This window comes from Thermobia domestica, chromosome 4 (assembly GCF_964235325.1).
Source record: "Thermobia domestica chromosome 4, izTheDome1.hap1.1, whole genome shotgun sequence".
NCBI lineage: Eukaryota > Metazoa > Arthropoda > Insecta > Zygentoma > Lepismatidae > Thermobia > Thermobia domestica.
The window spans coordinates 240411099-240423561 of NC_137457.1; the positions used below are offsets into that span (position 1 = coordinate 240411099).

The 12463-nt window shown below is 35.0% G+C and overlaps 2 protein-coding genes across 2 annotated transcripts in view; one reads left to right on the forward strand and one right to left on the reverse strand.

Annotated features, from left to right (window-relative positions):
- The window catches only part of LOC145683926 (chymotrypsin-1-like), a 100578-nt gene that overhangs the window by 58555 nt on the left and 29560 nt on the right, over window positions 1-12463 (forward strand). Inside the window, exon 7 of the mRNA XM_081755610.1 lies at window positions 12245-12394. Within this exon, the coding sequence (XP_081611736.1) occupies window positions 12245-12394 (150 nt within the window). The remainder of the gene's footprint in view (window positions 1-12244; window positions 12395-12463) is intronic.
- LOC145683927 (uncharacterized) overlaps window positions 1-12463 on the reverse strand; it is a 64798-nt gene that overhangs the window by 47826 nt on the left and 4509 nt on the right. The window lies entirely within an intron of this gene.

The window sequence follows — 12463 nt, forward strand, 5'->3', positions numbered from 1 at the left end:
ATAATTTTTGGAATATGGTGAAGAAACTCGAATAATTTCTAAAAGGTACTCTGTATTCAGAATGTTATTGCACAAGTATTGATATTATAGGTATCCGGAATAGACACGTGTTCACCCATACAACCCTGACCTGGGTTCAGGCAACTACGCCAGTGGGAGTTGCCCCGACCCAGCCCGGGTGACAAGAAAGTTTAGTTCTATTGTTTATTCATTATTTTAGAACGAAGGTTACCTAATATCCAGTCTCGGAACTCCAAGATTCAGAGATCGATCACACATTTGAATCAGCCAGAAAAAAAATCGAGTAATGCATACATTTGTTACAAATAAAAATTTTGATATTTTTGAAAAATCGTCGTTCATTCAGGCATATCCTGTTATTTTGGCATTTCTCAGAGCCGATTATAATTTGTTTTAGACTTTATCCTTTATAACCTTTGTCATGCATTGTAAAACCATTACAATAAACCAACGTTAATGTTACGACTTAAGGCTAAAAATTATCACTCAGTCACACACACATACACACGGGACAGCGTATAAACAAGGATAAAATATTCCAAAGGAAACTATGTAACTACATTGTTTTATACAATTTACTGTATTACATTTAGAAAAAAAATATTAGCCATTAATACTGTTTATATGCTGTACACATGGCGTTTTATGAACTGAATTATATATTTTACTATTTCTGCCTCTTTTCGCTGATGAAAATAACAATTTATGGCTCCCTACTACGTCCAGATGATTTAACTATTGTTTAGAACTAGTGTTACCTCGATTTATTTCGTTTATCTGCAGAAAGTTTCCAAATTTAGAGGAGCTGAAGTTACAGTGTTGTCCTTGATGTACGCCGCGTCTTGGAATGGAAGTTCTCGCGCCGTAATACTATAGTTCGGGAAATAGTTCCAATCACAGCAGAGATTTTTGGCAGCGGAGAGTACAAAACGAATAGAAAATGGTAAAATCTGGATCAAACCGGATTTCAGAGAGGATATGGGCATGTCAAAAAGGACAATCGGGATACAAAATATTCAACCAAAATTTAGATTGCTAGATTTTTCTAAGAATTCCTGCCCAATAGCCGGCCTAGTTTTTGTACAGCATTAAGATGATGATTTCAATGTTTCCCTATTTGAAACATATGCTAAATATTATCGTGAAATAACGTATAAATAAAGATATTATTCCCCAAAATATAGTTACTACGAAATTATCCCGAATTTCCACATTAATTTCAAATTAGCATGGTACAGTAGGTGATAAATTTAGTGGGCCCCTCCGAGCGGAGACCACATTACGTAATTGTAATGGTACATTACACTCTTCATGAATTCACGAAAGTAATAAGTACTTTATCCAAGTTACAGCGTAGGCAAATGAGCTAATTCTCGTCCTTAGACATTGCAAAACCAAGCTCAAAAATTCTAAATATCAATCTACTTACAGATTCCTGTAATTCATGAATTTTTATAGTTCCAAGCTTTCGACTCACCCCTCGAGTCTTGGTCACGGAGGTTAGAAACAAGAAGAAAAAAATAGGAACATCAAGGAATGAAAAGGAACGGACTAACCAAGGAGAGAGCTGTGAAAAAAAAAAAGTTGGCAAGTGCGCCAGCGATATACGGATAAGGTGATGCGAACTAAAATATGGCAGGCATGTTATTATTTTTATTGTCATGCTATTCCTGTGCAAATTCTGTAATTACCACCCCCCATTCCAGTCAACTATTCCTTGTCTAGATTTATTTTTTTTAATGAATAAATAAATTTTCAAGCATCAGTCTCTCTATTTCATTTCTAGCTCCAAACAAAACTTGTGAATCTTCTACCGTACGTTGCGTTTCTTTTAAATGTTTCGATAAACCTGACACCGGAGTTTCTGCTTTTGAATCTCTAATGTATTCCTTTACTCGGACTTCTAAATTTCTTTTCGTTTTGACTACATAACTATCTTGACAATTGCATTTTATTTCGTAAATACGCAATTTTTCATTGGGATCCGTGTAATAACACTTAATCTATGATCGATTCCGCTGACATTACTTCGAATGCGTGTAGACACATAAATACAATTTTTAGTATGTCTGCATAATGAGGAACGAAATTTGAACTTGGAAAAAAAATGAAAAATGAAATCTTTGAGTTTTACGTCCCACGGTTATGCCGGTTAGGCTAAAGGAGACGGTGATTATGAGAAATGAATGAAAGGGTGGAATGAAGAAAGTGGGAGGAAACGGGAGAACCCCGAGAAAACCCACGCACACGGTGTTTGTCCACCACAAAGTTCGCTTGGCGGGAGCAGGGTTTGAACCCGAGACCCCAAGCACCAGAGGTGAACGAGGTGTGGGACAAACAGCTGAAGAAGTACCTACAGAAAGCAGTCTTCCCCACAGAGAAGACCGAGATGCAGACTCTGAGGAAGAAACTGTACACTTCAAAAGTAATGAGGTAATTGACAATAGGTTTTCGAGGAAAATTTATCGGTGCATTTATTGCTCTTTTAGAACGTTCAGTTTCGATAAACTGTCACGCCATGTAAAGAGGCATGAAGGGGCTTTGCGGTATGAATGCAGTTCGTGTAAATCCAATTTCAAATTTATCTGGTCCTTGGGGTCTCGGGTTCAAACCCTGCTCCCGCCAAATGAACTTTGTGGTGGACAAATACCGTGTGCGTGGGTTTTCTCGGGGTTCTCCCGTTTCCTCCCACTTTCTTCATTCCACCATTTCATTCATCTCTCATAATCACCGTCTCCTTTAGCCTAACCGGCATAACCGTGGGACGTAAAACTCAAAGATTTCATTTCATTTCATTTTTTCCCACACCTCGTGTCCAGCTTCCAGCTATGTCTGACCAAAAAAAAAAAATCAGTACCTAAAATGTGTACAGCCTTTTCAGATTTAAAATTAACACAGGTGTGTAAGATATAAGCCAGCTTTTGAATTTATTTTTTTTTTTAAAAAAAAGAAGAGTGTTTGAGGTCCGTATTTTATCAGTCACAACAGCCTAATGCTGAAATGGTATCTTAAACGCAGGCTTTGACTTCTTTTGGAGGTTGATCCTCCCATTTTTACACAGAAGGTGGTTGCTTGGTATATTACAAGGGATGTAATGGATTGTATACGCAGGTATATGGCGTATACCCACCACTAATTTTTGGAAACTATCGTATAGCCATCTAAAAGTTAGGAAGTACGCGGGTACACGCTACATTCGATTCATAGTGTACTCACTTCATTGGAACAAATAACAACTCTTTTTCATGTTCTCTATTTCAAAACAGAAAAATCTCACTAAACAGCTGGTCGTCAGGCTGTTGCCGCGAATGATGTCTAAATTCTTTTAAAAGGTTTGAGTTTTCGGGTTGTGGGAATCGAGTTTTCCGTCAATCCCTTCTATAATGAAAAAGAACACACTGAACTGCATTTTTTTTAAAGATGTCACATGCGCTGTCCGCACCTTCTGAAAGTTGATCTGTGGTATTATAATAAAATAAAGCCAAGATGTTTCCAAATGTTTTTCTTTGAAACTATTAGAAACTCTTTTGATCCTAAAGATCAGTTGAAGATAGAATGGTGAGTAATACCGCCTAGATTCATGTGGTAACATTGAAGTTGTTCTGTTTTGACATAGTAATGGCTACAGTTTTCAAGGCCTCTTTCATACAAATTCGAAGTCTGCCGATTGGATACAATTTGAGCGAGGCAATACGGAATGGAATCAGTTTCTTTCTAACCGCGGAAGGGAGTACCGAGAAAAATGTGGTCTTTACTCTAGTTCAAAGCTGATAGCTCATAGCTGTGTACATTCCGTTGACGAAAACATAAAAGCAAAGACATCGAGAAATAGCGAAGAAAAATCCAAAGGACATGTTAATTTGCCAGCTGCTTCAGAAAAAGACATAGGTATATTTATTTATTTATTTATTTCACATTATGACTGTTGTTATGGCATTTCCAGGTTGATGATGAAGATGCCAGCCGAATAACGTCTTTCGTTAAAGACGTTGGAAAGGAGACTACATGGGGCCTATAAGTTAGGTACCATTGCGACATTTGGCTGGTGCGAATGAAGGAAAACTTCTCTTAGGATAGTTGATCTGCAAAGGCTTTTTCACATTTTCTTGACCAATATTATTATTATTACATTTTATAGGAATTTACATCTGTCTGAACGGTCCAAAGTTTAACTTTCTCTGAAAACAGCTGTTCGTGTAATTCTATTTTAAAAAATCGATAACCAGCCGTACTCACTGATCTATCGAACCTTTTTATCAACAGATTAAGTGCATGCTGGAATAGTACATCAGCTTATAAGTCCAGGCAGCTTCCTTTTCAAATCCTCTTGTATGAGTGTGCTCAAGGGTTGGTAATTTGATAAGCGTAATTATATATACGTATATAATATGTTTCTGTGTGTAACAAAGGATGGAGCGTATATCCACCTAAAAAATTAGCATTACATCACTGGATAGTACTGAAGGATTTGTCCACAACACTCTAAAATTGGACTACCGAACAACATCTGAAATATCGCCATCCATGTTTTTTTGAAAGGCTTGACCAACTTTTCTGAGAAACTAACTTTCACGAAATTAGTGCTGTTACTCATAAAACGAACAATAATAGAGCGGATGATCGAGGTGCCTGAGGCGTCAGGCCGCCGGTGGGGCATGGATCTTCGTGATTATTAAAACTTAACACCTAATGGCATCGTGCCAGGCCGATTGGTGGAATGAAGAAAGTGGGAGGAAACGGAAGAAAAAACACGCACACGGTGTTTATCCATCAGATGGCCCACATGGCATGAGCCGAGTTTGAACCAAGGATCCCACGCACCAGAGGTGGGTGTTCCAACCAATGAGCCCACGCGGCCCCTCTATCAACATGAGTTAACAAAAACTTGGGGTAATACTACTTGACAAAACTGCAGCATACCGAAACATGCCTTGTTCACGTTCTTATTGACAAGTGAGTCCGCGACGTTAACCTTTAGGGGTGAGTACTAGTCAGGGCCAGTTTTTTTTTCTGATGGCATAAAATTGCATAATATCCATTTCTAATGAGTCACTTTCACATATAAAAAAAAATCAGGAAAAATAGAGGATCACACCTGTCAATATTGTGTCTAAATTTCAAAATAATGGCTCTCACCACAATAATTGGCAAACTTACTTTAATACAGTAAAACTGAGAAGCCATACCTAACAAGAGACCATTAAATTTTGTAAATTCAATTGTTGAAAATGATTGCTAGCACTGGATTCAGCACCAAAAGAAACAGAGAAAAGGATAGTTTAGTGGCAGACCGTATACAGGGTGGGAAATAAGTGAGGGCAAAGTGCGAAGATAGAACGTAGAAAATACCTAGAAATGTCATGTTAATTTTGAAACGAGTAGAGGGATTAGGGCTGTCTGAAGAAAATTTTTGACCTCTGTAACAGGAGGCGTTCCACGCTTTGACAATATATCAATACTAAGGTGACATGAATGAAGAACTATAGATCCTGTAATACGGTCCATGAGCACGTTGTATGCACGAGGGAATAACCTCGCTTGCGCGCATACTCACTATCACTGACGCGCCTGTTTCCTTCGGACGAATCCCTGTGCAGCCCCACCAGTTTCACCTTACTCCGACTCGGTTACATAACATTCGTGCTTTCTAGTTGCTACCTATCACCGGTTAGTTTATTTTTCGCACTGTAATTTTTATGGTACACATCCAATGGCCGTATTTAGACGCAACTCGTAAAACAATTGTAACATTTCAACAGTTACTTCTTGTGGTCCCTTGAATTTTATTTATGTCAAGTGAGATATTTGCATGTCGCCTAGTAGAAACCTTTTAGGGGACAATAGGAAGTAAATTAGTGAAAGAATTATAATTCTTTTACTAATTTCTTCCTTATTGCCTCCTAAATGGTTTACGCTAGGCGACATTGAAATATCTCACTTGGTATACTCGTAGAGAAAATTTAAGAGGGTCATCAGAAGTAATGATTGAAAAATTATGGCCGAATTTTATTTTATGATTTTCTTATCTATAGGCCTATGTAGTTCGGATATATGACAAAAACAAAAGTGAAAAAACACAAAAATTCTACTTTGTGCTCACTAAATAGCAGGAATGCAATCTAACCGAGTCTGAATAGGGCGAAGCTGCGGGCCCGAGCGTAAGCGACAAGGTGCGACCGAAGGGAGCAAGCAGGCCAGCGACGGTCTTTCACATGCATTCACTTATTTCATCTATCGTAAAGCACTTGTAACGATTTTAGACTTGAAACCGTATACTAGTAAACCTAAAATACAAGTGCATTACTTTGGCAAGGTTCTAGAAGGCATTAGTCGAGCAGACGGTTCTACCAAATTTTCACACATTTATTGCATTTTCTGATTTCTTCTTGCAAAGCATGCACTAAATGAGGAGCTAATGCATAAACCACTAAAAAACTTCTGCTACGTGCCCAGTAAAAGCACGAATGCTACCTAACCGAGTCAGAGCAGAAAAGTAGTAGGGGGCCCGAGCGGAGCGATGGGTGCTTTCGTAGGGAGCAGGCGCGTCAGCGACGGGGGGCACACGCATAAACAAGGATAGTGCAACATACATAAAATATCCCCAATAATTTCCACCTTGCAAAACACTTAAATAATCGTAATAACTCTTACTTTCAAAATGGATTCACTGGTTTTCCGGGCACAACTGGCCCGCTGTGAGGAGAAATTAGTCTGTTTTTAATTCTCACTTCTTTTCCACACTTCGAATCGTTGATTTTACGTTTCAACATAACATGACGCTTCAAAAACTTCAACATAATATGACGCTCTTTATCACAGAGTTATTTGTAATAAAATCGTATGTTTGCCTTATATCCATCGCAAATGTCCATTCCTAACACGAACAGAATATTTCCACCTTTCTGCCAGATTATTTCAACTTAGAATACGTTCACTCCCATTCAAAATGTATTTCAATATATCTAATGACAGAAATTACTTATATTCACACTCTACTTCTTTTACGAAAAGCATTTGACATCGCAATTTTCCTATGAATTTTGTTTTTGGTAGAGCCGTCTGCTCGAGTGAACCCTTCTAGAACACAGGCCCCATTCCCATTTAGCTGTAATAAAGACACAAAACATGGCTTTGCATTTAATTTTATCGTCTGGAGAAATTTGTTTTATATAAACATGTCTTCTATGCATATGTTTCACATATATATGCAAAGTTTTAAATTTTGCCTGTAAATCTTTCACAATATAGGTGCCAAGAGTAAATCAGCACCAACTTTCCAACACGGTCTTTCTAGTGGTGCGCCAAAAGTAAACCTGCACGCCTTGTCCATGGGAAGGGGGACCAGTAATCTAGAACCTTGCCCTTAGAGGACAAGCAAAACCATTCTTGTTTGCTATGCTCAAGTAGTATCTAAAAACTTATATTAGAGATTTTTATTTTAATAATACAAGAATGTCATCCATCAAAAGAGTGTGCATTCCGAAATAATGTACTGAACGTAATGATTCATCTTCTGGGAAGAATCAAAAGAGCTTTCCTACATCGTTTTCATCATTATTCCTAACAACTTAATGTATATCATACGTTATTTCCACATACTGTACCTTGTTCAATCCTTGGATGTTTTGTTGGAGGGTTGTCACAATATTCACACCACCCTTTAGATTCTTCTCTCGTAAGTTTCTTCATTGCATCTGCCTCTTTTTACACCTCTTGCGTCCACGCCGGAGTCCATGAAGCCGACTTGTTTTCACACAATAACTCAAGATTTCCCTGAACAACATTAAATAATTTCATAAAATGCAAATGGCTCCCGTTCGGGTTCGATCGACTTCTTTCGGATTTTCGCGAACATTTCAACGTAACGACATGTGATTTATGAAACTTTATACGTCACCGTAAAAATAACGACGTGACACATAAAATATTCTTAGATTCTCGTCCCTCTTAAGGCGAGATTGTTACATTTAAACTTTACTTCTTGGTGTTTAAATGTAACAAAATTACATCCATTTTTTCCCAGCAAACCATATTTATACATCACATTCCATTTTACATATATTTCTTCTACGAATACGTCTATTTATAAGTCAAACATGTGAATGAACGTCACAATTTTTCTCTGTGTATATTGATATGTCAAAGGCTTTTGACTCTATAGAACATGGACTTCTAGTTCGTAAATTATCCAATGTTGGTCTATCTTCCCAGTATATTCGATGGTTCCAAAGTTATTTATCAAACAGAACATATAGAGTGAAAATTGGTCTTGTAACTTCCAGTATTGGCTGTATAAAGAATGGTATACCTCAGGGATCTCCTTTAGGACCACTTCTTTTTTCATTATTTATTAATGACCTGACGGAAAAGGTTAAATTCTCAAATATATTATTATATGCTGATGATTTGAAGTTATTTAGAATAGTGAATTGCGAATACGATAACTACTTACTCCAAAAAGACTTGGATAGTATTAGTATATGGTGTAAAAATAATCTACTGAAAATAAACTGTAATAAAACTAAGTTTATTTCATATACCAATAAGACGCAATACTATGTTAGCAAATATGTCATAGATGGAATATCCCTGCAGAAAGTTGAAAAGATTAAAGATCTAGGCATAATATTTGACATGAATATGAAATTCAATTATCATATTAATGACATAGTAAATAAAACACGAAAGACTATAGGGTTTGGTTTTAGACAGTGGCCTGAGTTTAAAAATGCAAATACATATGTCTACCTATTTAAGGTACTTGTAAGACCCAGATTAGAATTTGGTGCAATTATATGGAATAATATATCCACAACATTATGTAGCAAAATTGAATCGGTTCAAAAATGTTTCATTAGGCTATTGTGTAGAAATAAGAAAAAATATTACTACTCTCATAGTTATGATTACTGGAACAAATACTGGGGGTTGCAAGAATTACATGTAAGAAGAAAAATGATAGAGAAAAACTTTATTCAGAAAATTTTAGATAATAGATATAGTAGTGAATACTGCCTACATAATATAGGTATAAGGGTACCAACATATAATCTTAGAAGAGCATCGGAAGTGGTTCCCATGAATAAAAATTCTATAATATTAAGAAAACTGACAAGTTCTTTTAATATATTATCGGGATAATTGTATTTATTGAACAGACGTATAGATTTTAATAGGTATGTATATTTTTTATAGTATATTTGTATGTTTGACGGTATCATTGTTTTAAGGACAATTTTAAGATAATTTACTAACTATTTTAATGAAGAATGAAATAATTATGTTTGTCCAGACAGATAAAAATTCTATAATCTTAAGAAAAGTGACAAGTTCTTTTAATATATTATAGGGATAATTGTATTTATTGAACAGACGTATAGATTTTAATAGGTATGCATATTTTTATAGTATATTTGTATGTTTGACGGTATCCTTGTTTTAAGGACAATTTTAAGATAATTGACTAGCTATTTTAATGAACAATGAAGTAATTATGTTTGTCCAGACAAGACACAAGTCATAAAATTATGTGTACATTATAGGATAAACAATGACCTCCTATCGTCGAAACAAATGTATTATTAATATTAAAAGGAATATAAGATGTGTGTTATAACCCTTAGTTCTATGACTAAGTGAAGTATTTTTGCTATCTGGCTGTTCATGGCACTAAAAATAAATATATTATATTATTATTATTATTATTATTATTATTATTATTATTATTATTATTATGGTTTAGAACCCTTTTGTCGGTAACAATTTTCCATTACTGATTTTTCATCATTAAAGCTAAAATATGCCTTTGGATTACATGTTTATAGGCTATCGTGTTATTTTCTTGGAGGGTGAAAAGACGTAAAGAAGTTACCATATGTTACATGTAGTCCATCCGAAGTATAAGAAAGATTTCATAAGTAGTAGAACAATATGTAGGTAGGATAGATTTTTTATTTCTCTCTGTTCAACCTTTTCTACATAATGAGAAACTACTCGAATTAATTTTATTCTTTCCTTCAACAAACATCTAAATATTTAATATCATTTGCTTGCTAATCATGAACCGAATAAAAGCACAGGAGAGTTAACTAGTGGTCAAAAATGACTCCGTGAGGTAGTTCTAGGCAAATCCTTCCTTTTCGAAAGAAAAACAATAATATTTATAAACTATTATTTAAAAATTGAAGGATATAGATAGAAAAAGGACAAGCGGTGAAACCCACTGAGCACATTACAATTTGTGTTCAAAATATACAATGTTAGATACTGCTGGGAGGTCAATTTTTTTCTCTTTTGTAGTAGTGATATTAAATACTCCAGTATTAGGAAGAGTAAACACATTTAAAGCAATTCCTGAAAAGATCAGGTGTCATAGTAGCTTTGAAATGAGAAGCAGTTGAATATAATCACAATCAGCTAATGAACGTTACTTTGCAGCGTAGTCTGCAGAAGGTCCATACTTGAACTTATCGCAACAATTGACATTATAACTAGAAAAAATTCGTAGTTGTTGATGATGATGTGCATTTATGTAACTTACGTAGTATGCAGTGCTCTTTCATTTGTATCCTGAATACGATAATTTAGTAAATATTTTTTAATATGGCTTGCTTAGCTTATCTCGTTTCCATAATACTTGTATTTTTTAAATCGGAGTAGTATCTTTAAAGAAAAGGTTACAGAGATTCAAAAGTTTGTAGGATCAAATCCTACTCCAGGTATTTGAGATAGCTATCTCGTCGTCCCAGGGGCGGATCCAGGACGGACTTCTGGGGGGGGGGCGGTGGGTTGTAATACTGCTACTTAGAGCTACTTTTAAGGGAATCAAAAAATAAACTATATATTTTATTTATATATAAAATTAAAAAGTTTCCTCTTCTGGGGGGCGATCGCCCCGATCGCCCCCCCCCCTGGATTCGCCCCTGCGTCGTCCTTCCTTTTCAATTCTTATTATTTAAGTAATACATATGAATATACGTGCATAAATCCTTAAAATCAATTATTTATGTTTATAATAACAAGAGTAATTTTAGAGAATTTATGACACTACAGATGTCATTATCAAAATTATTTCGTTTTAAATATGTTAGTCAGCGATTTCGAAATCAGTTAATGTTTCAGGTTCTCTATTATTATCAGTGTGTGTATTTTTTTTTTTGTTCAAATCTGAAAAAAAAAAACATACCCATAAAAACAAACTGAATCTTGAGCTTCAGTTATACTTTTTGAAACATTACGGTAGAAGTACGCCAGGTACTATTTAGTAATGTATGTATAATTTATGAGTAGATGAGTTTGGAATAATATATAAATGTGAAGTTTTTACTTACGAGTACTTTGAAATACGTGTTTAAAATCACAAAATGGCATAGAAAAAAGTATTCTTTACTCACTCTACTCCTAATTAATTTTAACGAATTCCTTTTCATGTCACTGTACGTTGGAACTTCAAATTAATATGGCAAGAAAAATATACACCCTGTTCTCAACTCTGTTGACTAAGTAATATTTTTTTTTATTTATTCTTAATTTTTGTGTTTCCATAAAAATTGAAATTGCATACATATTTATATAGGTTATAAACGACCCCAAAAATTATATATATATATATATATATATATATATATATATATATATATATATATATATATATATATATATATATATATATATATATATATATATATATATATATATAAATGAAGTATACTGACAAACTGTAACAAGTATTCCTAACAAAGTAATAAGAAAAATCGTGAGTATGTGGAGGCAAAAAAGTGCAATTTCGAAGTTAGGGAGTCCACAAGTGTGAAAAGATACATGTAATTTCTAAGACGAGCAACTTTGTAACTTACAGTCCTTAACACTTCCTACTCCATGTCAATTTATTATGTGTTCATTTTGTTAAATCTTACGTTCTGACTAGTTAAGAACAACCTCTAAGTTGAAACATATCTGTGTATTATGTTGATATAAAGTCTGCGCCAATTCCATATTGCTTAACTATGCATTTTTCGATGGTGTTTGTGTGCCCTTCTCACACCGAATTGGACAACGAAATTACATAAGTTACACTGTATTTTTCCATGGACCTAGCCCTTTGAGACGAAATTAGCTTTCAATCTATGCACTTTTGCAACAGGACGAGAAAATTTGTTGCTTTTTTTAATTTAAGGAACCACCTCTTGCACACTGTAACTTTTCTTACGTTTTTTATTTGCAGGAAGGAAGACGTACAAATATTCTTAGAAAGATAAAACTTCCTGTAATGGATTTCGAAGAGTGCCAGAGAATCTATAGAGAAAATGGAGTGGAGGTTCCTGAAACAAATTTTTGTGTTGGGTATTTTGGTCGTGACGAAGGAGGATGTGGGGTATGTAGATATAAAATAGTAGAAGATGCTATATATAAGGGGCGATCAACTGAAACCGTTCAACGGTCA